Genomic DNA, 26,657 nt, shown 5'->3' on the forward strand with positions numbered 1-26,657 from the left:
AGTAGCTGCATTATTCCTCCTGGCCCATGCAGGGGAGTGGACTGGTAGGGAAATACTCCCTGCATCTTCCTGAGACTAGGGGCTGGGGAATTGGCAGGGAGTAGTTTTCCATTATACTTCTGGTCTCTAGGAGCAGAAGAGAGGAAGCACTGGGGCAAAGCCTCCGGCCCCTTCCCTGAGCTGGGCAGTGACTGTTTTGGGGGAAGAGACAGGAAGCAGTGACAGCTTCTTGTAGAAGCTCTTAGACTGATCTGGGAAGGGAGTCCTTCTCCTGGACTGATCTGGGAAGGGAGTAAAAGGACAAAGCCCCTTGCCCTTTCCCCAACCTGGGGACCCTGGTCTGGGGACTAGGAGGGAGCAATGAGCAGCTGCTCCTCTGCTCTGCTCCATGTCTCTGGGAGCAAGTGGAGGAGCAGCCTGATAACCTCTACCCAGCCATTTTTCAGACTGGGGACTCCAGTTTGAGGACCAGGCAGGGAGCAAGCAGCAGCTCAGCAGAATTCCTCCTCACAATAGGGACTCCAGTGCGGAAAGCAGTGGGTGGCTGTTCCTTCTTTCCCTTGCTCCCTAGGTCTACACAAGGGGTGGGAGCAGCTGCTTTCCACATCTTTTCTGGGCCAGGGTGAGCCTCGTCTCTGGAAGGCATGGGAGTCTTTCCCCATGGCTTGGTATCTCCCTGGACCAAAAGGATATGAGCAGCAGCTTCTCTCTAGTACACCCCTGACCCCCTTCCTTCTCAGACCAGGGTGATCCTGCTCACTGGAAGGTGGGGGAGCATTTTCCTGCTGTTTGACTTCTCTCAGTCCCCAGGAGGAGTCAGGCGGTGGCAGGGAAGTCTAAAGGTGCTCATTCTCCCAGGAAAACTCTACCAGGAGCAACCTCTTTTAGGTCAGAGAGGGATTGTTTTTCTCCTGGAAAAGTTATTTTGTTCTGGGAGAAACTATGTGAATGCCTGTACACCTGTGTTTTCTACTGGGAGAGCTGTGGTTCTCCTGGTAGAACTGTAACATCTGTCTGTGGCCAGAGCCACCTGTGGTTTATTGCTTTACCTTTGTGCTTAAATTACACCTAGTGCTCTGTTTGCCAACAAAGACTGAATAGAGTCACCTTTAGAGCCCTTAAATGCTGCTTTTCATTTGCTCCAGGGGTCCATTGTTCAGCGTAACCTTGTACTTATTATATTTGCAAAGCCTGAATTAACTGCTTACAGAAAAAATCTGGATACTAGACAGAAGAAAACAATGCTATGTGCTGTAGATAAGCTACTTGGCTTCGACAGCTCTGTAAGTTTTGAGAAGTATTAAAGTTTTACCTGTTTAATTTTTTATAACTTGATTTTTTTTTAATATTCTTTAATGCAGCTGTGATTTATTTTGGTGGCCAAAGAGAAGGAGAGAGCTGGAACTGGGCTTGGGTGTTGAGTACAAGATTGGCAAGACACATTGGATACTTGGAGCTACTTCTCAAACTGATGTTTGTAAACCCACCAGAATTACCAGAGCAAACCACTAAAGCTTTACCTGTTAGGTTAGATATTTTTTCTTAAATAATTCATTTTCACATTGGTATCATATTGTATACAGTAGGAACATTTAAGTGTGTGTAGTTATTTTCTTTCTAATAACTATTTGGTTCTGGCATGGAATCAAGGTAACAAAATCAATGTAAAGTCAAATTTTCTGTGTGAAGATGATGCTGTCACTAGGAAAAGCATAAAAGCATTTAAAAATTTATCACATTGACATCACTTGAAACAGTATGACTAGCTTTTTCTTCAGAATTTTTTTTAACTTTATTTTTTCAAAGAGCATCCCATTCTTATATGTACCATGTATTTTAATGTAACGTAAGATACAAGATGTAATTGATTACTGGTAAAGTTTGTTATACTGAGGGCCTAATATTAGTGTATGCAAAGTCGCATTGCGTCTGCTTCAGTAAAGTGAACAGTCCTTGAATTTAGGTTGTTACTGTTTGGATTTATGCTTTAGTTTTTATTTTTCTTGTGATATAGGAACTTTATGCTTTTTTATTATTCCTGTGCCTTTTTAATAGAGCATGTAACTGCTGAAACACTGATGCTTTTCATGTTGCATATGTCTGAGAGAATCTTGCATGTTAATAATTTAAAATAATTGCTTTTAAACTATTATATTTGTAATAACTTCATCTGAGACACTGAAATATGAAAATCATAATAAATGGAAGGAGTGATAAGAGCAAATGAAAGATTGGAAAGGAGACAGGAGGCAGCAGAGGAAAAAGATTAAAGCACTAACATCAGTGAAACATCTTCTGTGAATAATCCTAAATTAAATCGTTACAGGGTTATTGTTTTGCCCCGTTTGAGCGGCATTCTTCAGTTGAAGAGGCACAGGAAGCTTTTATTTCTACTAGCCAAAATTGATTTAAAATTACATGTTCTTTTCCTGGTGTTTCAGATTTCTGTTTACTGACTACAATAGACTGTCCAGTGTAGGAGGAGAAACTTCATTGGCTGAAATGATTGCTACCCTTTCTGATGCATGTGAAAGGGAATTTGGTTTCTTAGCAACAAGGCTTTTTCGAGTGTTCAAGACAGAAGATACACAAGGTATTTATTTACCTATATGACCTTTCTGATTATTCCATTTTATTACTCTCTCATAAAAATTGTTCCTTTTTTCACACTCTGTATATTATCTAAACTATAAGTTAGAGGTGACAGGAATTCATATGAAAGACTTATGCTCTGACTTCTTCCATTTATCTGTGGGGAGAAAAGTCCTTTAGAACCCTTTCACCTTTATAATCTTTCTACTCCATACATTGTGCAGGTAGCTCATAGTTTCTTAAAATAACTTTTTAAAGGATTGTTATCAACAAAAATTATATATATGCAGGTAGCAGTCTGTCTTGAGCTGAAGTTATTTTCCTTTGCAGTTATCTCCCTCCTCTTTGACAAGTTCAGAGGAAAGGACATTAAGGTGATGTTCAGAGTGGGTGGATTTCTGAGCTCCCACAGATGGAGTATGGTGGGCTTTTTTCAGTAATAGCTATTTGAATGTCCAGGAACTAAGAGGAGTGTAAAAGGGCTTTAAAGTTGGTAAGTGACTTAACATGCAGAAGGGAATATATCCGTAGTAGCATGGGATGTTGTGAAGACATGTTTCTCAGAATGCTTCCCAATTCAGTGCTGACATTTTTTTCATTTTGTCTGAATTCAGCTTTAGCCAGTTTTCTTCATCTAGTTGATGAACTTACTAGACATTGAGGAAACTGTTCTGTGCTGCTGCTTTGCTATGGCTCTTTCTTATTACAGTAAAAGCCTGCTTTAGTATCTTTAATCCTGAAAGAACCCAACCCTGACTTCACTTGCTTCCCCAACTACTATCGTTCTCTCTTATTGCTAGACAAATCAAACGCTCTCATAGAAATTGCTGTCTGGTGTTGCTTATCTGCAGTTTCTCTCCTAGACATTCATTAGTCTGATTTCTGTCCTTTGTATGCAAGTTAAATTGTTCTCATTAAAGTCTCAATGACCTCTTCCAACCCAAAACTCAGACCCTGTACTTTATCGTTATTCTTCTTGACCTGTTAGCCAACTTTGACCCAATTAACATGCTTTTTCCCTTGACTTCTTTGACTTTGTCCTTTCCTAGTACTGTATTTTATAATATACCACACAACTGTAAATAAGAGAAACACCTTATTTTGGGGAAGGCAGAATGAAAACAAAATTTTGGAGTTATGACTGAATGGAATAGGGACAGAGCCTAATCTTCAGCCTGCTCCCTCTCTTCTTTCTGCTCAGGCAAAAACTACAGTTTTAACCCTTTCACACCTGATTTGACTGCTTTTGCCTTAGCTGGAAAAAGTGGGGGAATGAGCTAAAGATTAGGCTCTGTCCCTATTCCAGTTCAGCTATGAAAGGATTAAAACTGTATTTGCTGCTGAAGACTGGACTCCATCCTTCCTGTCATGTGGCTGCTTGGGAAGGGGTGGGGGGAAGGAAGGGGACAAAGGGGAAGGAAAAGAAGCAGCAGCCACCTTAGTGTCTCCATGTTTCTATTCTAGGCAGAAAAGCAGGACATAAAGTGGGTGTAGGATGTGAGTAAATATGGTAACCCATTCTCTCTCTCTCTCTCCCCCCCACCTTCTCCCACCTGCTGCAAGTGCTTCTTTAATTTATCCTTCAGAGGATCTTGCCTATTTTTGCATTCTTAGGCTTTTGGTGCAGATATTGAAAGGTTCTGTTCTTGGGTGGTTTTTTTTCTCTTTTCCATGTACACTTCATCTCTGTAATCTTATTCACAAATAAACATTCAGCTGCCATCTTTTGTTTGACTCAGATTTACTCCCCACTTGTTATCTCCTGGAAAAACTAAAAAAAACAGCTGATTTATTTTCAGACATTGTTTTTTTTTTTATGGTTGCCTGTCTGCCAGCTAAAGCATAACATAACTGCAACCCAGTTCTTACTCCGTTCAGTTATGTTCTCCATGTGCCTTCTCTCCTTTTCCTTTCTTCATCTCTGTGGACAGCTTCATCCTGCCTGACACTTAGATCTGAAACTTCGGAGTTACCTTCGACTTGAATCCCTATTTCAGTCCTCATGAAGCTGGATATTAATCTTGCAAATTATTTTTGCCCAGTGTATCTAAAATAGCCTTCCTTGTCCATCCACTGACTTGAAATTAGCTATCCAGGCCCTAAATACCTGATGGTTAATGACTGTAATGTTCTTCTCCTGGCTTTGACAAGTGCAAAAAGTTCTTGGGTGAAGTAGAGACAATCAAACCATTTCACAAAGATTACCTGCATTCAGTATTGATTTCTTGAGACAACAGAAACAGGAAACTGAAAATCAGGATGGATACATCTTATGTTGGAAGAATTTTTCCAGATTTGTATGTCATTGTTCAGACTTAATCGCATATAAGCATACAAAGATATTTTTGCTTAACTCGATCCTCTCACAAACTGATCAAGTTAATACATTTTGTATCAAGTTAAACGTAAATTTTAAAGATGGATAACTTCAAATATTTTTGTTTTATAGGTAAAAAGAAATGGAAAAAAACTTGTTGTCTCCCATCCTTTGTTATCTTCCTCTTCATATTGAGTTGCATTATTGCTGGGATCACGTTGCTGGCCATTTTTAACATAGATCCAAAGAACATGACTGTGAATGCTATACTGATATCAGTTGCATGTGTTGTCGGTTTGGCCTTTATTTTGAACTGTCGTACATGGTGGCAAGTAATAGATTCAGTCTTGAATTCCCAGAGGAAACGTCTTCATAATGCTGCTTCCAAGCTTCACAAGCTGAAAAGTGAAGGGTTTATGAAGGTAAGTGTGGTGTGATGAATCATAAAGGGTACTGCAATTCTTATAAAACAAGGCTTTATCAAGCCAAGCTTGGTAAACTTTATGACAAGTTTTGCTTTGAGAGTTATAGCTACTGCATACAATCTGTCTGATCAGCCAGCTTGATTGGCTGAATACATTATTGGTTTGCAATTTTTATTTTGTAGTAGAAGGACAAAATGCAGGACAATAAATTATCTAAATGGTCTATATAGTGTGGTAAAAGCTGGAGTCTCAAATAGAATTATGATTACATAAAATCACAGAACCTTAATTACAAAAGTTACCACACTTGCAAAGCTTTGATAGTTGTAAATAATTTCCCATTTGCAATCTCTGTGTGACAGACAATATCATATCCATTAAGAGCTGTATCTCTACTCTCTTCATCTAATGCTCCATTCCAATTGAATATTAAAAACAAATCTTAGAATTGATATATTAAAAAATATATCTTAGAACAAATCTTAGAATTGAATATTAAAAACAAATATTAGAATATGGTAGCCTACTTAAGTTGGGAGAAAAAACACAAGGAAGAAACTTTGTATCCCCTTTGTAGGGGTTATTTAGCCTAATTCCCTTCAATTCTATTGCATATGAATTCCCTTTTCAGTGCTTAAAAATGCTTAGTTAATGGTTTTATTGGCCTTGGTATTAATTTTAGAAAAAGGTGACTTACAAAAAGCTCATTGCAACAGAAGTTGACCACTTTTTCTTAGTTTATGATCATTCTGTTGAATGTCTTCCTTTGTTTTACATTTTTAATAGGTTCTGAAATGTGAAGTGGAACTGATGGCCAAAATGGCAAAAACCATTGATAGCTTCACTCAGAATCAGACAAGGCTTGTTGTAATCATTGATGGATTGGATGCGTGTGAACAGGACAAAGTTCTTCAGATGCTAGACACAGTGAGTCTGATAATTTTGTAGCGATGACCTTACCTTCACTGGTTGTTCCTTAGTTGATACAGATTGTCCTAGCTTGAATAGAAGCTGTAACGGTTTATACTAGCTTATGAGCAAGTCCCAGAAATGATGCAAGACTAAACACGTTAGTGTTAATGTAGTCTTTCAAGATCAGCAGATCACATTGGTATGATCTTGACTAGCCCTTTTTGTTAAAGGTTTTTCCCCCCCTGCTTTTCATATACCGAATATATAAATTAAATAGCTTTTAAATGAAAAGTATTCAGAAGTTAAGAATTAAGTTTAAATTTTGGGATGTATATCATGTATACCCAATTTTTGGGTATATATCTCACTATTCTCTGGATACCATATAATGTAAACACTTCTCATTAAAATGTGTAATATTCTGATATTTACTTAGAAGTAATATAGAAAAAGCATGTTCTTGCATCCTTAGTTTTCTGAACTTACCAGAACAAAATTAATGTACAATGTTAATGCAGAGACACTTTAACTGTACACAGAAACAACAATTCAGTCTACTTTTTTCTTGTTGCAGGTACGAGTCCTGTTTTCAAAAGGACCATTTATTGCTATTTTTGCAAGTGACCCACACATCATTATAAAGGCAATTAACCAGAATCTAAATAGTGTGCTACGAGATTCAAATATAAATGGACATGATTACATGAGAAATATAGTCCATTTGCCTGTTTTTCTTAACAGTCGTGGTCTTAGTAGTGCAAAAAAGCTGATGGTAGCTGCAACTACCAATGGAGATGTTCCATATTCAGATAATACAGGTAAGGTTGTGCTGTACAAAAGTCATATAGCCAGGTCATAAAATAAATGAGCTCAAAACCACATTCTTAGTCTTTGTAAGAATGTGGCATTTTGCAATTATCTTTTGCAAATATTTCATAGTTTATTACAAATATGTTTACTTGTTGGAATAAACACATAGAATGATATACATATTTTTAACAGGAAAATGTCCTTCTTTTAGGATTGCATGAAGAAGTTGACAGAAGGGTTTCTCAGAATAGCCTTGGAGAGATGACCAAACTTGGCAGCAAAACTGCTCTCAATAGGCGGGTGAGAAAAATACTAGAAGGGGAAGTGCTTGAAATATACCTACTTTTCTTTTGTTTAACTACATTAAAATAAACTTATTACAATGTCAGCTTATTACAATGTCAGCTTTCAAGCCTATCCTTCCAAAACAACAAATCAAAGTGGTGGTGGGGGGGACCTGATTTATAGATCAGTGAACTTTGGCTCTACCAAAAGTCAAGGCAGTTTGAGTTTACTCAGTTGCTAAGACACTTAAATCCAGGAGGTGGTTGTTTGGAGTGCTTAGCTAATCTCAAACGTTAAAATGACACAAGAGGAAGAGCAGTCTTTAAAGTAAATAGGATTTACATTCATATTTACTTTGTAGATCTCTTGGTACTGTCTAGCACTTCTTGATTCATGTTGTATGGGGTGAGGAGTCCTGCAAGCTAATCAGTTGGGAACAGTATAGATGCTGAACTTCACTTAGGCATAATTCAGCCTGCTTGCTCTTTTCTGTAATTTCCTCAGCTAGACAAAGAGAAAAAATGTAATCCTTACCCTGCGCAGTAAAGATGAACAGCTCCTGTAATAGTGATTCACAGTCCTTCAATCCTGTATTCAGTAAAATAAAGGAATTCTTTCACTCCTTAACTACAAAAGCAGAAACGAGCTTCTAGTGTTGTGAAACTCCTTTACCATCTCTCTCCTGCCTTCTATATATCAGTTTCTGTGTGGATGCTCTGAGGGTTTGTGCCCCTCTGTTACATGAAGTAAAAATATGCAACCTTACAGTATGCCTATTTTAAAGGCTATTTTTTTCTTTTGGCCTTAATTTTAAAAATTAAAGAAAGTGATTTTCTTCAGGTGTGGCAGGTATTAGCTGTTTGCAGAGACAGTATAAGAAAAAGAAATTATGGTGTTCTTACAAAATACTATGCTGATCCATTATACTTTGCTAATATGAGTCAGCTTGTTGACTGTTATAGAGTTTTCTTTTCTGTTAAAATATTTTTACAGTTTTTAATAAACTTTTGCAATATAAAACCTATAGCAGCCAATTACTGATCTGACAGGGCATTGACAGGGAATTGACAATAACCTCATTTCCCTTTCTATTACATGTGATATACTGTAGTGTAAGGGTGGCCAGCCTATAGCACAAGTGTCACAAATGGTGTGTACAGTCTGTGTGTGTGGCATGGGGCAGACCAAGGAGGGAGCAGGAAGCACAGCAGCAGATATTACAGGAAGTCAAGGAGCAGATTGAGCAGGGAGCATGAAGTAGAAAGCAGAAAGCAAAGCAGAGGATTGATTGGGCAGAGGACGGGGATCAGAGTGACACTTGTGGAGGGTGCATGACTAATTTGTGGTGTGTCTTCCAGAAAGGTTGGCCCCCACTACTGTATGGCATTCACAGTGGTTTTTGTGCTTTGCAGTTGAGGCTTTAAGTGATGATTTTGGGGGATCCTTGGTTAAATGATTTCCTCCAAATGCAGGGGTCTGGACTCAGTGGTGTAGGAAGTTCCTTCCAGTTCTATGCTCCTGTGTTCCTGAAGTGAAAAGTCGTTTAAATACATAAAATTTAATTAAGCTAAGTAGTATTTTTGCTTTTTAAATTCAGGATACTTATAGAAGACGACAGATGCAGCGTACTATTACTCGCCAGATGTCTTTTGATCTGACCAAGCTTCTAGTCACAGAAGACTGGTTCAGCGATATCAGTCCTCAGACGATGAGAAGATTACTCAATATTGTTTCTGTGACAGGTAGATATGACGTGTGTATACTGGGTACAGTACATATTATGGCATACTGATTGGTTAAAATGGCAGCATGCTTACAAGAGTGAGGTGTTTTTACAAAGCTTATGTGCTTACAGTGAGCTGTGTACCCATATTTAATTGCCTACTACACACACCTTTCTCCAAAAAATTAGCCTTCCCAAACTGGTGTGCATGCCTTAAGTGGGGAAGCTGATTGTTCTTTGCTAGAATAGAAGGGTGGAGGATTATAAGCAGAAATGCATTACTGCTAGATATCTGCTGTGCTTCTTCCTGTGCAAGCCGTGAAGTTCACTTTTTAAGGTCACACGTATGGTGTTAATCCTCTCACAGCCACTACTGCCACAATCAGGATCCCCTGAAGTCAGCATTCAGCCATATTTGGAAAAAATCTTCATTCAGCTTTCTGTAAACAAAGTGTGCGTCTTTCTTAGGGTTATGTATGATAGGAAAATATGGTACTTTCAGTAATACAGTTATAAAAAGAATCACAGGAGTCTACTGTGTGAGGGGGAATCCAGAGTTGAGATTTAATTATTTTTTTTGCAAATTTTTCTGCAAAAGGACCAATCTAAATGCTGGGCACTTTAAGAATGATATTTTGAAAGGCAAAATTCAAGCTTTCCAAGTATTAAAATTATTTTTTTAAAGTAAAAGCACTGTTTTAGAGTGCTAACCAGTGTGGCCCAACACTTCAATGGCTTCCCATCCCGAAGGCAATATGAAAATTAAATGTTCCAAACTCGAACATAGACAGTCTTAGAATTTTTTGCAATTGCTGTGTTTTAAATTAATAGAAATCCCATAGGCCCCCTCTGCATGTTAAATGTATCATGTGATAAACAGGTTAATTGTGCAATTAATTTAGACTGGGTGCAAGTGCAGATTAACCATCGTGTCATAAAAGGTCCATTCAATTATATAGTTAGAGCTTGAAAATATGTAATAACCAAGGATCTGGGTTTTCTACTTCCCATGGGAAAAAATGTGGATTTCCCCTTTTACCTGAAAAAAATGTGGATTTTTCATTTTAACAGAGAAACACATAGATTTTGCACTTCTGCAGAGAGCTCTCTGCAGACTGGCACAGTTCCAGCCTTCAAAGGGCTGGGGAGAGTGGAAGGAGGGTGGTCAGAGATTGGTGCAATTTTTTTTTTTCTCCCACCTTTCTCAGAAGCATTGAGTATTGGCTGCACCCAGGGCTGGGGATTTTGACTGGGAGGTGCCAGTGCTCTTTCTGGGAGGTTCCTGCTAGGGTAGGAGTGGGCACAATACAACCTGCCAACTGATTGGGTCTGGCCTGTGGCTGCCCCACGGTGCTCCACATGGAGCCGAGCCACACCTGGTCCTGCTGGGCAGCCTGTGCCACATTCCCATCAGTGCTCACCAGCCCAGGCCCCAACCATGGAGCTTCTGGCAGTGCTGTTTCTAGTGTCTGCCCAGAGCTGTGGAGCAGCAGCTGCAGTTGGAGGCAAAGAGAGCAGAACAGGCCACCAGCCTTGGTCCAGGCCCTGGCCAGCACTCACAAAGCATCTGGTGCGGCTGCAGCCAGCCACATGCTGCTCTGCTCCCCTTGTCTCCAGTGGTGAGTCCTACTCCCATTCCTGCTGTGCTGCTCCAGGAGAGCAGGCTTCAGCTTGCAGCTCTGGAGGCAAGGGAAGCAGAGCAGCAGTTGGCCAGCTGCAGCCCCATGAGGAACAGCCCCATCAGAAGCTGTGCGCTGGCTAGGACCAGGGCGTGAACTGGGACCAGGGCTGGCAGGTATGAGCGGGAGCACTGCATGGGCTGCCTTACACAGGGCTCAGCCCTATGTAGAGCACTGTGGGAGGGCAGCTGCAGATTGGGTGAGCTCTGCTGCACGTGCCCCACCCGTCTCCCACTGCCTCCCCTCACCCCTGGCTGGCTCCCAGACAGCCTCCTTACCCTCCACCTCCCCCACATGCATGCACACACTTCCTCCACAAACCACCATACACCCCCTGCCATGTCCCCTGCAGGGCAGGGCATGCAGGGAGTGGATTGCCCACCAAAGCCCTATATGAAGTTTTGGAGAGTTACTGGGGGGGTGGGGGAGAGAGGTGCTGATATGACCCACGATAGCTCAGTAAAACTACCTGTATGCCCTTGGGGTCCAAATAATTGCTCCCCCCTGTGCCAGAGAGTCTTGGCTCAGGGGCTGACTGATCTCCATGTTTGAGGTCAGGAAGGAATTTTACTTCATGATCAGATTGTCATGGACTGTGGGGTTTTTGCCTGCTCTCTTCCTTGGATCTTGTGAACATATATTAACAACTCTTTACAGCAGCAGAACACTGACTGCCATTGTCCCCCTGCTTTACTTGTGGCAGGTTAGGATGCTGTGCCTTGTAGTTGTGCAACAGGGTTAATTTTGTGTAGTTTTAATAATTGGTTAGACATGGATTTGTATGGGATGGTTTGGAGTGGGATTATCTTGCCTTGGGAAAGGGGTTGGACTAGATGTGACTTCCAAGGTCCCTTCTAGCTGTTTTTGATTCTCTCAATGGCCTGAACATGGTGCCAAAAGAATGTGGCTGAAATTCGGCAAAACAGACAGGCAGTGAGCAGTCTTCCTGGTGATGAAGCTTTGCTATAGGATCCTAATTCTTACCTCTAACAGGATGGCTATTGTTGATTTTCCTGTTTTACAGCTGAGGCTCACAGTTGTGATGTTGTTTGAAATTGAGATAGGTATCAGCTAGGATTTTTTATTGTAAGTAGTATAATTAGTAAATTATATTACTTGTGATATGAAATTATTTTAGGTCTATAACGTTAAATTTAAACTACCATGAACTTTTTTCTGCTTTCTGGTATTAAAGAATTATAAGGCTTTTATCTATTATATAAAGTTCAACACAAGTTTGTGCCATTTAAAAGTAAAGTTTCACCTCCCTCACTTTTTTATTTTTTAGGACGTTTGTTGAGAGCAAATCAGATCACTTTCAACTGGGATAGATTAGCTAGTTGGATCAACCTTACAGAGCAGTGGCCATATAGAACATCTTGGCTGATACTGTATTTGGAAGAGACTGAAGGAGTTCCAGATCAACTGACTTTAAAAACCATTTATGAGAGGTAAGCGTTGTTATAATAATGACTTATATCAGTGGTTCCCAAACATTTTGTATCAACAGACCACTGTCAGACCTCAAAATTTATTGCAGATCACCATTCACTCTTAGTTGTTAAATTTTTAATTGCAAGGGGGTAGCTATGATGTGAGCTACGGCCTACCCATAGATCATGCTTCGGTGATCACTGGTATAAATTGTTAATGATTGCTCTTAACTGTTAACAAATGTTCACTTTTTATAACAGTGCTATGTGAAATTTCAACACTCTTTATTGTTTGCCTATGCTAAAAAGATTTCTTTTAACTATTGGCAAATGTTGACTTTTTTGTGATGTTTGCTGTTAGTTAATGCAGGTACGCTGTAAACATATGGTGTGTTCTTTTATCTACCGGTTGTTTTATTTCTTTTGGCTAGCACAGTCCTTTTTTCTCTTTAATGTACTTATCCCAATGAGCAAATTTGTGTTTATATTCTAGTGATGATAACATTCTAAAAGGGAAGTAATACATAATTTGATAATATACAAAAAAAAAAAATTCTGGGTGTCTATTTAAACCTTCTGGTGATTTTATTTTAAGTATGGCTGGTTAAGTCATGTTAAAGCTGCTAAACTTTGTTTTATGGTATTCAATTTTTATTTTCTTATAACAATGCTAATTGATTGGGGGTCTTGACATATTAACAGTTATTAGCAGTGTAATTTATATTGGTCTTGTATAATGACCAACTTTTCTGGGATAGGTAGATAACTACTCAGAGTTATTTTTCAACCAGTTAGCCAACTTATGAGACTATCTTGTACAATATTACAAAAGACTTACTACTTGTCCCTTCACAACTATCTGCTGTTGTGTTCCCTGCATCTTCCCCAGTCTGTTGCATACTGCTCACAGAGGCTTCCCTTGCTACTTGTGGCATGCATGTTGTGTGTTGGCCATTCCTGCTGTAAATTGAGGTAATTTTGTCCAGTGTTGCGGAGAGACAGATCTTAAAGAATAAGGATAAAACTGTACTAGCATAAGTTACACTGGTGTAGATTTTATCTGTATCCATCCCAGAGTAGCTGTTAAGTAATGACAAAAAGGCTTTACTTTGCTCCTCTTCCACCTGTTAGCAAACCATGTGCTAGTTGCTTATGATACCCTGAGGTAGCTGCACATTTGCCTATTCCTGATCCTGGTGTAATTTACATCTATTTACAGTAAAATCCCTGTTATCTGGCATTTGACTAACCAGAACACTAACTGGAATTTCTGGCTGGCTGGCCGTGGGCAGGAGGGAAAGCTCGCATGTGGTAGCCACCGCTGCCACCTCCACCCTGCGCTATAGCCACTCTGTGTGCGGCCATTGCTACCCCCCCAACACACATGCACACACTTTGTGTCTGGCCAAAAACCACTGGCCTCGGGTAACCAGCATTTGTAGATACCTGGCACCCCCCATTCCCCACTCGTGCCTGATAAGAGGGATTTTACAAAACAGATATTTTCCTGTCCATGCCTTAAATCTCATTGTGGTTATACAGAATTCTGGTTTGTAAACTATTCTCTCATGTTCATTTAAGACTTGGGTTTTCAGCAATACGGAATCTGTTCCCGAGCTGAATGCAGTCAACACTCCTTCCCTGCCTCCCCGTTATTTTGCTTGCATGAAGATGTCTTTATGCTTTAATACAGGAGTGGAGCTCAGCACCCCTGCCTTGGAGTGTATGCTGGGAACTGGGGGTTGGGACAGAGCGGGCTCCAGCCCTGGGAAGGGAGAGGAGCAAGAAGTGCCAAAAGCCAGGGCAGTTACAGGCCAGATACAGTTCTTCAGAGGAACAGCGAGGGGCCTGACAGAATCATTTGATGGGCCATGTTTTGCCTGCCCTTGCTTTTAATGCTTCAGAACAAAAGCAAGAATACCTTTGCCCTTATATTGCATCATCTGGAAATGTTTTTCTTCCGAGGCATCTTTATCCTGATGTTGCACGCTTTCTTTTGTTTGCAAACATTTCTGAAGCTTCACTGTTTGAGGGATGGAATTAGCTATGGTGACTGTTTTCAGAGTTGCTTAATTGTAACTTTTGTGTTAGATGTGTTTAGGTACTGGATTTCCACAGTCCCCACAGAGCATATTTTTTGTGCTGCTGTTACAGTTATTTAACCCCTAGCGCGATTGGAAAAGTAGTTGGAATTTATGAGTCACCTGGACTTCCGACCGGCAGATGTGCACTACCCTCTTGTTAGCATGCAGTACAGTATTTATACCCGTAAAACAAATGCATGAAATACAAAGTCAAGAAGTTGAATAGAGTTACCATGATCATGTAGCGTCATATCACTTATTGTAGCTAAATAGTTTGTGCAGTTCAGTATCATGATGATGGTAGTAAAACCTCTATTGTACATACAGCAGCATTCATACTTTAGGGGTAAACTGCACCTACCTTAGTAGGATCCGTGGATCATTTTTCCTGTATCTGTCAGACTAACCTAAGGAGTTGTAGTTTCACTGTATCAAATGTATCTAGCTTACATTTATGTCCTCTGTGCCAGTAGATGGCACTAATACATTATCTTGGGGAAATATTTCTTATAGAATTAATATATGCCCTGATGTTGTCATCCATAATTCAGGGTACCCTATCTTTCCACAGAAGTAATGTTTAATTTTTTTCCCACACTGCATAATTGTTGAAAATTTTATTATAAAGGATAAAAATGACTTTCACAACATATGTAATTAATTTCAAATAAACACAAACTACATAAAGTTGTTTGATTGTTTGTCTTTGCAGTTTAATGTAGGAAATGCTGTAATAAAAATGGCTTGTAAAACTGCTTGGTGAATTAAATCATCGTATAGTATTTTTCCTACAGAAACCTTGTGTAGATGTCCCAAATTGGATACATAACTTAATATGCTGTTTTGTTGCTGATCTCTTTGTGCCTTAGTTTTTCTCCTGTTTCTCCTGTTTTTTCTCTTTGGATCCTCTCATCTTATAGTGTTATTGAGAGAGTGTATTTGTTAATGTTTGTCAATTGGTGTGCACATAAAAAAGGTGCCTGGCCCCATACCAAATAATGAAGTTGAAACAAAATATTGGATAACTGCTTAATAACCGAACACAGTTATGTGGATTGAATAAGAAACTAGTCTTTGGAAAAAATAGTGTGAGAGCATGTAATCAAGTACTGTATCAGAATGTCCTGCCATTAGAGGGCTTATTAATGTTGCATAGGCAACCTAACTCTAAGCCTTTGTGAGCTTTTGAGTAGGCTTTGTATAGAGGCAAGGATTTTTTAGGGCGTTATCTTTTACTGGATCAAAATCCTTGCTTCTAGAATAATTTCTGGACTATTATGGCTGTAGCATCACTCTTATACTACCATAACATGGAGGATATCAAAAATCCTCCAGGCTTTGTAAAGCAAGTATAAAGTAGGTTTTTAGGTATCATTTCTCATGGCTTTTTAAAAAACACAATAATCATCATCAGTACTATATTTGACACCTACCTGGGTTACGTATGTGTTTTTTGTATTTTTCTTGCTGTGGAAATCTCTGCCTTTAAACTGCTTCCTCCAAAGTATGCAGGCTTTGAGAGTCTTTTCAACTATACAATTTTAAAAATATTTTCTTAACTTGGGGGGAAAACAGTGTTTCAGTACATACTCTCAGTCTCATAAATGGGTGAACTATTTTTTTTAACACTGAGAGAAAATATCAGTCTAAAGCAAATACCTTACATGGAAAATTCCATCCCAGAGGGCCAACGTCGGGCTAAGTTATAAGCACCTGGAAATAGTATCTTAGAATAGGAAATGCCAGGTAACCTCATGTATAGATATTTTATTAGATTCCAGTTATTTGAATAGGTGTCTCCCCAACAGACTTATCCAAATAATTAGTGAATTATGCTAATCAGTGGAAAGGACCTGAAAACAAAACAGAATACAGAAACTGGTAGCGTGGCACTTCATTGCAAAAATTCTCCCCCCCCACCTCCAGCCCCCACCTCTCAGCTTTAATTTTGGAACAAGTACTTGAAACTGTGCAAACAACCAGAAATGCAGTAAATACAGCAATAAACAATGGTATAATATAATATGAAAGATAATTCAGAAGAATGTATGGCCTCATGACATCTGTTATTTTTGTTTGAGAACAGCTTCCAGTTTTTTGTCAACAAAATCTTCTCTTTGATTAAAAAAAGAAAAGAAAACCAAACAGCTGAAGTGTTCACAGAAGTGCTCTGCCATAAATTGGCAACGTGTTTAAAACTTTTTGCATGTTACTGGGTAACACGGGTACTTGGGTACTGTCGTCTTTGTCAGTATCATCTGCAGCGGTACATGTGAGCTGCTTCTGAAGTATAGTTTCATCAGTTGGTGTCCCGTAATAGACCATGTTGCTGTCATAAGAAGTATATTGGGTACATTCTTTCTCTCTCTTTTGGCTGGGTCAGCAGACATTATCCTCTGTTCATGCCATCTGGTCCCTGATTTGTATCTGTCAGTAGTACAAAACCTTCTCTATGAGAACAGTTAATGTTAGCATTTTGTTTCGCATTTTTCCAGGCTTTGTAGAGCATGTCATTCATCCAGAGGTGTTAATTTTTTGCTAAGTCGTTGACACTCATGACTGAGATGCTACTTATATAATCCTCTGAACGACATGAATTGTGGCCCTTACAGTTTTGAATGACTCCCTGGTCACATGGCTGAATTACCTGCTCTGGTATAAAGGTGTAGGAAAACTATTTTTACCTCACTTAATATCATTATCTGTATGCTGACGATAGAACAAAGAGCAGGGTCTTGCATCATTCTTGTTTCAGATCATGGTTGAAGTCTATCAGTCAGTCTAGGAAAATGTCCTAGTCACTCACAAGTTTGTTTGCTGTATAAATGTCTGATAAACTGTCTGTCCTTGTAAAACTTCTGACTATAAAACAAACTTTGCTTTTGCAACAACAAATAATTCCTTTCTGCCTATGGAGGTAGTTTTGCATAAATCTGTTTTTTAAAAACTGTAAAAAAACAAACCCCCTCAAAACAAACAAACAAAAACTGTACAGCACACACGCTGTTATATACAAAGCACTTTGAGCCCCTTTAAACTCCCTGTGGGACATACTGTATTGTCCCCACACCCTGAAATACAATGTACATTTTTTTTTGGAAGACAGAGTATAGGGAAAAAAAGGTTTTTCCAGAGTCATGATGAACTGTGTGACTAGGGTGGTCATCATAGAGGACAGTCCAGTTGTCCTCTGTCCTCTATTGCTACGAAACCCAATGCCTTTGTCTTACGAAAAATGGAGGACATAAAGGCATAAGGCTTTGTATCAATAGAGGACAGAGTAACAGAAAACCGGAATGTCCTCTATGATGGCTGGTCCATCCTATGTGTGACCTAGAGTAAGTCTTCCTGCAAAGAGAGTGCCTAGGAGGTGTGACAGTCCAGTGGACAGGCCAGGTGAAGCAGGAGGAACTTCCAGTTGGAGCAGGATGGCAATAAGGTTAGGCCCCAGACCCTTGCCAGGTCAGCAGTAAAACTGTTATTTCTTTGTTGTAAATAGTTCTTCATCTATGTTTTGTATATAATAAGTGTTGTTTCCACACCATAAGCTTCATCAAGAAACTACAAACTGTATGCAGCAGCTCATTCACCCTCAGCCAGCTCAGTGGCTCTTCAGCCAAAAGCTACTGCCTCGCCAGTGGTACTGTACTGGACTTTTCCCCGGCTCTTTGCAGCTCCAGGGAGTATTGGTAGCCATCTTGGCAGCCACAAGTCACAGTATCTACTTGCTGTATTCCATCCTTCTTCTATTCCAGTGAAGAAAGATTAGCTTTCTTGTTTAAGACATGCACCCGAATTTTGCAGGCCTGATTTGCTGGGGGGAGGGAAGGAGAGAGGAAGGGGAGAGGTGCATGTGGTATGTGAATAAATAGGGTATATTCCAGTAAAGTCATCTGTGTAATGGGACGTTTTTCAGGGTGCCTCATCCAGAGTAACCCGACTTACTCCTTAAAAATCCTATAATGATTCTAAAAGCTTAGCTTTGCTTTCTTTAAAAGAGTTCAGAGAAAAGAAGGTATTACATGGTTGGAAATGCTTTAAAGATGCAAATCTTTACCTAGTTTGTAGTGACCTATGTTTCTGAAGAACCTGTTGTTTGGTGTATCATCAGTGCTCCATGCTGCAGCGTTTCATGGCGTTTTTCTGGTGAGATAATGAGGTAATAGCCTGTGAATGGGGTAAAGAAGTATTTCCTTATGGCTGCGTTGATTCTCATTCAAATTTCTGAGTGCACACCTCTCCCCCAGTCCAAAATACTTGTGTTGTGTCTCTTGCAAATATTAAAGGCTGTTCAGACATGTTCTAAGATTATCTATTGGCCCTTTGCTTGCCTGCCAGGAGTATTCTTTGAAAAGCTTTCAAAACCATTAAATCACTCTTTTAATAGGAATTCAAACTTGTTTGTGTAACTGCTTATATGCAATTATGGTGTAGTATGTATATTGCTCTGGAGCTAACTGAATTTATAGTGACCCCTGGAGAATTAATCCTTTGTAAAGTAGATGAGGTCTCTAAAAGAAAGTAATTAGCAGGAATCTGGGTTTTCTGTTTGCTTTGGAAAAACATGGATTTTTGCCTGTTAAAGAGAAAAATGCAGCATATGATGGGTTTCCCTTTGCAGGCCAAGAGAGTTCTAGCCTGCGAGGGGCTGCTTGGGGCTGGGGGGAGAGAGTAGGGCAATCAGGCAGGGGGCACCACATGCATGTCTGGACATGCACACATGCGTGTGGCAGCCAGGCAACTTGGAGAGCATCTCCCACAAGTAAGTCTGTGGGAGGGGTGCAGAGTGAGGCCCACACAGTGAGGGTGGGAGAGCAGGAGGAATTGCGGCAAGCCTGGGGCTAGGGCTGCTGCCCAGCTGGGGTAGTGGATAGGGCCCAGGGCTGGGGTGGGAACATGTGGCCAAGGGCCCCGGCCAGGGAGCAGGACAGCCATGGGTGGCTCATCTAGAGGGGAGAGGAGAGGAGCTGGCTCCCTGCTATAATGCACACTCCCAGAGGGGGTGTGAGTGGGTGCATGTGCCCTCCACATCTGTGTGTGGGGTGGGGGAGGATGTATGTTGCCTGCTGCAGACTTAGAGCTCCTCACCCTCCCCACTGGGAGTCCTGCACCAGCTGCACAGCCATGGTAAAGTGCCCCCCTGCCCACCCGGCAGCAGCAGGGGACACAACTCTGCGCTACTGCCCTACCCTGCTGCCAGTTAACATGGCTGATGCAGGGCTCCTGGTGGCTGCACCAAGCCTGCTCAACCCACCTCTCATTCTGGGTCCCACCTGCTGGGCCATGAAGGCCCCAGGGGGAGAGCAGGAGGGTGGGGAGCCCCCAGCCTGCATCCTAGCCCACTCCTCCCTCCAATTCCACAGGCTCCACTTTGGCTGTGCTGCCTATGGCGAAAGGAGGAGCCAAGCTCCGCGCTCTGCTCCAGCTGTAGCAGCTGTGACCTCTCATGGGTGGCAGCCAGGCTTCGGTTGCTGCTGGCAGAGGAAGTGAGGGGGCTGCAGGCCCTGACTCTGGTCCTGTAGCCTTAGCAGCTGGGGGCCCCCTCTGGCAGGGTGGGTAGGAAGCTGTGGGTTATGAGTGAGGGGCACCAGCAGGGCTGGGATGCTGTGGATGGGGATTTAGGGACACTGGTAGAGTCCAGGGAGCTGTGGTTTGGGAGTGAGGGGCACCAGCAGGGTCCAGGAGGCTGTGGCCTGGGAGTGAAGGGCACTGAGTGGACCCAAGGGGACTGTGGCTTGGGAGTGAGGAGCAATGGCATGGGCATAACAGGGCTGCTCAGTGCCACAAAAGCAGCAGCGGGGCAGGCACGGCTGCAGTTGGACCTATGTACTGGTGAGTGAAGGGGGCAGGGGGAGTTCTGATTTTCTGTGATAAAAATCAAATGCCAAACTAATATAGATATTTATAATTTATTATAATGATTGAGGCACTGGTAGGTGTTGGACTTAGAAACGAATTTCAAACCTAGTGCTTTATGAATTGACACAGCAATCAGTTGATGGATAGCAGAAAGGCTTCTTTTAATAACTACTGACAAGTTACAAAACTAAATGACAGAAGAAGACTCTTTCCAAATATAAAATGAGCTATATTATCACACAGTCCTTGTGTTAGCTGCAGGAGACTGTCCTCATGCAGCCAGGAAGCAGTTCTTGTATAGCCTCACAGCGTGGATCCTTCACTTTTGGCTGGGTGGTGCAGGATGGCTTCTTGGGTCTTTCCTGGACTGCATACACTTTGCTGTCAGTTCTGTCTTGCCTTTTATACTGTTTTAATTGTATTGCTTCAAAGCATTCCTTCTTGATAGTTAATCAGAGTCCAAACTAAACAGGCAAGAGCGGACTTAACATATTACAATTGTATCCTGTTTGTGAAGTTTGCAAGCTTTTGATCAGTTTTGGAATTAATTGGGATGGGTATTGATTGAATGAGAAACTGTCTAGGAAACTGATTACAGATGTTCATATTTGGTAGTTAACAATGGAGCTGCATTAAATGGTTTCTGACAGACATTTGACAGACATTGAATGCCTATTTTGAGAGAGGTGTCTTGATTGTATGGGATACCTTTATTAGGCCCAAAACAGGTTTATTAGGCCAAAATGTAAATGGAGGTAATCCATAATAAACATTTAGAGAGTATTCTGCAAATGCAAGGTGAGGATCAAAGACCATGGGGGACAATAAGGGTGAGTTAGTTTTGAGTTAAATGAAGTTAGCAGACTGACTTGTGCATAAAACTTTAGACAGATATTGGATGTTTGCTTTGGGAAATAGGTCTTAATCAAAAGGGGAACGTGTTAGCCAGGCTATATTTACAGTCATGTTTTCAATGCACCTTGGCTTTTATTTCTTACAGGCTTTGCTTTAAAGTGGATACTTTAGTTCTTTTGTTTTCCTTAGTGACACAACTCAATTGAAATGTAGATGTAGTTAGTAGGTTTCTCCTACAAAGCCATTGGCTTTCTGGCTTGCTCTGAGTCTGGTTACATTTGTGCAATGAGCCTGTTAGGTCTCTGCCAATACTTTTAACCATCACTTTTCAGGTGTGGTAGGAGGCTGAGGACTGTTATGACTGTTGTTATATTATGGCATGGGTCTGCCATAATATGGGTACTGCAACCACTCCAGTCTCTCTTATGCCTAGTGGGTTGCAAGCCATTAGCGGAGTTCCATTTTCTTGTGGCAGTCTGGTTACCACAACCCAGTCTTGTCCCAGCAACTGTCCTGTATTTGTGTACAAGAGACACTGCCCAAGCTTTCACAATTTTTGTGCAGCAGTAGGCTTCCAAGTTGCTTTAAAATTGTAACTACAGCAGTAAAACATTGTGTTCAACTGATGTTTGTCGGTGTCATGTTTCATTTTAATCATGGAAAAACACAGCTTTTGGGGTTTAGATTTTGCAGTTTTTAAACAGAGAAAGCCAAGAACCCTGGTAGATACTTTTTATAACTTAAATCCTGACCTCATCACTCAGTCAAGAGTTTGTGGGGCATACCTCATAGTAAAGTAAATGTGGTAGAGAGTGGGGGAAGGAGGGGTGGAAAATAGAAGTCTATAGTCATGACATACTGGTGCCCTGTAGAGGTGCCACCAATGCATTGGTTTTATACCGGATCAGCACCGATTATAAAGAAAATCAGCTGTATCAGAAATCAGCCTGATGTGGCCAATAAGTGACCTGTGCATGCATGCAGCCGCAGCACAGCATGTAGGCAGTGAGGAACACAGCCCAGGAGCATGGAGAGTTGTGTGCAGCTGGTAAGTTTGTTGTGGGGGGAGGGAAGGGGCAGGGGGGGCAGATCAAAGTCATCACAGTGAGAGAGGGCTGGGGCTGGGGCAGGGGCTGCTCCAGGTTCTTTCTGGTGCATTGGGTTGAGAGGGGGGAGAGGTTGGGTCAGGGCTGCCCTTGGGGCTGGTGACAGTGGTGCTGGGAGGGGGGCTATGGGTGGGCTATGTGCCTCACAGCCATAACCCCCCTCCCAGCGTTGCTGCTCAGTTATGCCCGATCGCAGCCTGGCACAGGCCTGGACCCATCCGTAGTGGCAGCCTACCCCACTCCACCCTGTGCAGATCTAGGGGCACATGCCCCACTCCCCCATGCCCTCACAGAGTGTATGCAGCGGTGGGAGCCTCCCCACAACCCTGGATGAGCCACGGCTCCCTCCCATGCCCCACCCTGCCCCGGCTGGGCAGCGCCTGCCCCGGCCCCACTCCCTCCCTCACTGTGGGGCCTTTGATTCCCCCTCCACCTCACTTCCCTTCCTTTCTTCCTACCCCTTCTCCCACAACAGACTTAGCAGCTGGACGCGGCTCTTTAAGCTGCCAGGCTGCGTATTGGAAATCAGATCAGCATCAGCTGATGTGCCTCCTTAAAAATCAGCTATTGGTATTGGCCCCAAAAATCTCTAGTGATGCACCTCTAGTGCCCTGGTGCCATATTTCTCCTAAGCAGCTGTTTTTGTTAGTATTGTCCAACCAACAACAACCTTTTGTTAATATATAAACTACAATATCTGTTCTATTCTTTATTTCATGCCTGTCTTAAGAGCATTCAAACTGAGAGAGTCTGTAAGTGTAATAATGTAATAAATGTTTGTCATCTTTGGCAAAATTGTTGCACTGTACAATTATTACAGGTTCATCATGCAGGCATGTGCATTTTAACTGATTTTTCTGTAGTTTGAAATGTATTTTGGGGGAAAATTATATATACTATATCAAAAGAATGGTATTGACTCAGTTTCCCTATTAAGGTTGTTTTGTAGTGGCTATTAGTTTACATTTTTTTTGTTTTGTTTTTAAGAAGGGATAACTCACTCATTTTCGGGGAAGGATCTCAGTTAATTTGCTCTGCTTTTTCTCAGGTATAATTTTGTTTGAGAATGGGATTCAGAGAGACCCGTTGACCCTGTCATTGTGCTGCCTTTTCCGCTAGTGCCCCTCACTCCCCACCCACAGCTCATGGCTGAAGTGGAGCCCAGGGGTGGTGGCGGATGTAGGCTGGCCACTGTAGGCTCAGGCCTGGGCTCCCTGCCCTGCTGCCCTCCCCCTAGGGCCTTCTTCCAGCAGGTGAAACCCAGCACAGCAGGGCAGAACAGGGTGGGAAGGCTTGGTGCCGCTACTGGGAGCACCACACTGCTATGGTGAGGTGCTCCTTGCCAGTCTGACAGCAGCAGTGGGCACAACTCTGTGCCAGCACCTCTGCTGCTGCCAGGTGGGCATGGGGCTCCTTGCCATGGCGCAGAGCTGCCAGTGGCAGCACCGACCCTGCTTGTGCCATTCTGTCCTTCCATGCCATGTTTTGCCCTCTGGGCTGCAGAGGTTCCCAGGGGTATGGCAGCAGAGCAGGGAGCCCTCAGCAGGCAGCCCATATCCACCTCTACCCCACGCACAGATCTGGGGGGGCGCATGCCCCCCATATCTCAACCTCCACCCTGGGAGTGTACTTAGCAGTGGGGAGCCAGCACTGCTGTTGCCCACTGAATGGGCCACTTGTGGGTCTATCCCACTCACCACCTGGGCCCTGCAGCTGTATACTCTGGCCCCAAGCCCCATTTGCTGCCCTTGTTGGGCAGCAGCCGCAGCCCTGCCCAACTCCCTCCCTTACTGTGGGGGCCTCATTTTGCTCCCCGCCTTACTGTGGGGGCCTCAGTTTGCTCCCCCCCCCCCGGACTTAGCTGCAGGGAGCTGCTCTCCAGGCTGCCTGGCTGCCACGTGCATGTGACGCCCCCTACCTGATCACCCTCCTCCCGGTCCCTTCAGCCTCTTGCAAGCTGGAACTCTGCTAGCCTGCAAGGGAAACCCACCATTTCCCATGTTTTTCTCCTTTAAAGGAGAAAATCTGTGTTTTTCTCTTTAAAATGAGAAAATCTAGGTGTTACCACATTTTTCTGTGGTGAACAGAAAACCCAGATCCCTGCACATCATAGTTTTGGGCTTTTAAGAGGAGACTGGCTTTGCCTTTGCCTTGCTCTGCATTCCAAGACTTCATGGCACAATGAAGGTGTTATTGAAGCTCATAGAGGCTCGAAGACATCATGGTCTAAAATACCACCTAACCTCACAGACACTTAGGCATTGATGTTCCAGCATCATTAATTGGCTAAGTCAGATAGCCTTAGTCAGTCCAAAGAAAATACAAGGGTAAGTGTGCCATTTATTCCCAAGTTTTTCCATCCACAGAGTACTAGACTTGTTCTTTTGCCAGCTTTTACTGTTTCCTAGTCCTGTCTTCTCCTAGGTAGGGCAAGTTGTAACCTACGTGGTCTCTGCCTTGGCTACAGCTTCCTCGCTGTGCTGAGTTAGCCTTTATATCTGTTGCAGGGTCAAGTGTTCAGCCAGATCAGTCAGGGGTCTGCTAGTGTTCTGGGACTCCCACCCATGATTCTAGTATTGAGCTGTCTCTTACAGCACTGCCTGTACCAGTTTGGCTCTCTGCAGTATTCACCTCAGTCTATTGACCCTAGGTCAACAGGGCAAAGATGCTAGAAGCAGACAAAACCAGGTCATCTGGAATACCTTACCTACTTCTAGTGTTATAGTACAGATACTGCAGAGCTTGTACACAACTTTATCTTTTGGCAGAAGGACCTCATCTTTCCCCTGGCCCATGGGACACATTTCCATGCTCCTTGTGTTTGATTTTGACCTTACAGGTTTTTTTTGCTTTCCCTCGAATGAGAGGATTTGGGTTCAAGAATAGGTGACTTCAAAGGGCTTAATACATTGTTCTTATTCACGAGGCAAAGCTCTTGCTTCTCAGTAATCACAAGATGGTTGATTTCTAAGGTTTGCATTACCTGATGTGGTGTGTGGCCCATGCCTATCAAATCTCCCTCAAAACTAAGTTTACCCACAAGCTAGTTGATGTATTGCAATACGCTTACCATATACTAAAGTATCCTTGCCTATAAGTGACCTCTTAATGAATCCCAGATGCATTGGTTTAAAAGACTTCAGCCCTACTATCTTGTGGTTGAGAGGGGAAACAACAAAAGGTAACAAGTCCTCTTTAGGGGGGTTGGGTTGCTGCTGCTCCTGTGTGTGGCAGCGGCCGTGGGCACCCTGCTGTGTTGCTACACTGCTGCTGCCCACTTGGTGCTATCCTCCCTACGGTAGCTGCAGCAGATGAGAACTGGTGGGCTACAACCTAGTTCTAAAGAGAAAAGGCCCAGGTGTGTTGTCCTCTTTGACTGAAAGTCTTATTTCATCAGTTGGTAGAATTTTCTAAATAGCTAATTTTGGCCAGATATGATTTGTAGTGGTCAGACTTGCACAGTTTTTATAGCAGACTTGTTACCAGAGGAATCCAAAGAAGACCTGGGAAATCATGTGCCTGAAGGGGATGTAATGGCTAAAACTTCCCTGCAAGTGGTTCTGGATGCTGCAAATACTGTTTCCTGATTTGATTCACTCTTTGTCCAGTAGTCTAGCAGTTAAGACACCAGGACAAACTGGGAAATCTGGATTCTAAGTCATCCTCTCAGAGGGTTTGAACCCATATTTTCTATTTAGAAAGAGAGTATGCTGATGACCAGGCCATGGGCCAGGTAGGTTGAAAACATCCTTTGTTGTTCTCTTGAGACTGAATTACTGGAGAATCAAAGAGTATAAGATTCACTGAGCCAGAAGGAGAGCAAGCAAAAGGAATCTAGGCTGTGTGGCCCAATGAGGTGGGCTTTGCCTTAGGAAGGAGCTAAGAGTGGAAGTCAAGTGACAAACCTCTGATAAGCTGAACTATTCTTCCAAGGTAATGAAGACTGTCCTAGTCTTATGTAGGCCTACCAGGTTCTGCATCTGCTTGATTTTTGAATGAACTCCTACAACTGGAAAAAAACAATTACAGGAAACCAGGCAGCCTGACTCATCTGAATTTAACATAGTCTAGAGCAGTGGTCTCCAAAGTGGGGTGTGCAAGACGATCCATTGGGGTGCGAGAAGAAAATATTAGAACTTCTATTTATATTTATATAAATATACATATATTGGGGGTGAGTGCTCAAAATTTTTTTACTGATGGGGTGCATGATCAAAAAAGTTTGGAGACCAGTGGTCTAGAGTCACATCTCACAGTTTCAGTATAAAAGAAAGTCATGAATGCAAGCTTATATATATATCCCAAGTGTATTACCTAATACTACTGTAGTGTGTCAGATTTAAGAGGCATCTGTTATTCCTCATGTGGGATCTACCAATGATACTAAAAGCTGTTGTGTCGATCTGTTAAAATAGGAACACCTCCATGTGTTTTCTTTCCATAAAGACATGCTTCCTAGTTGCAGTAGTGGAAACATACATTTTTTAAATGTTTGCTCTCAAGACACACAAAACTTATTATATTTTTCAGGATTACCAAATAGTTGTGTTTTCCCCAAGGTCATGGATAATCAAAGC

The 26,657-nt window shown here is 42.1% G+C and overlaps 1 protein-coding gene across 3 annotated transcripts in view; it reads left to right on the forward strand.

Moving 5' to 3' along the window:
* Positions 1-26,657, forward strand: part of KIDINS220 (kinase D interacting substrate 220) — a 136,800-nt gene that overhangs the window by 53,302 nt on the left and 56,841 nt on the right. For all 3 annotated transcript variants that reach the window (XM_090032487.1, XM_090032498.1, XM_090032504.1), the window contains exons 15-22: positions 1,362-1,527; positions 2,442-2,593; positions 5,042-5,331; positions 6,121-6,261; positions 6,821-7,064; positions 7,268-7,356; positions 8,939-9,083; positions 12,032-12,194. In XM_090032487.1, coding sequence (XP_089888613.1) covers positions 1,362-1,527; positions 2,442-2,593; positions 5,042-5,331; positions 6,121-6,261; positions 6,821-7,064; positions 7,268-7,356; positions 8,939-9,083; positions 12,032-12,194 — 1,390 coding nt within the window. The remainder of the gene's footprint in view (positions 1-1,361; positions 1,528-2,441; positions 2,594-5,041; positions 5,332-6,120; positions 6,262-6,820; positions 7,065-7,267; positions 7,357-8,938; positions 9,084-12,031; positions 12,195-26,657) is intronic.

Source organism: Crocodylus siamensis, chromosome 1 (genome assembly GCF_052110815.1).
Source record: "Crocodylus siamensis isolate JL-2025a chromosome 1, ASM5211081v1, whole genome shotgun sequence".
In the NCBI taxonomy this organism is placed as follows: Eukaryota; Metazoa; Chordata; order Crocodylia; family Crocodylidae; genus Crocodylus; species Crocodylus siamensis.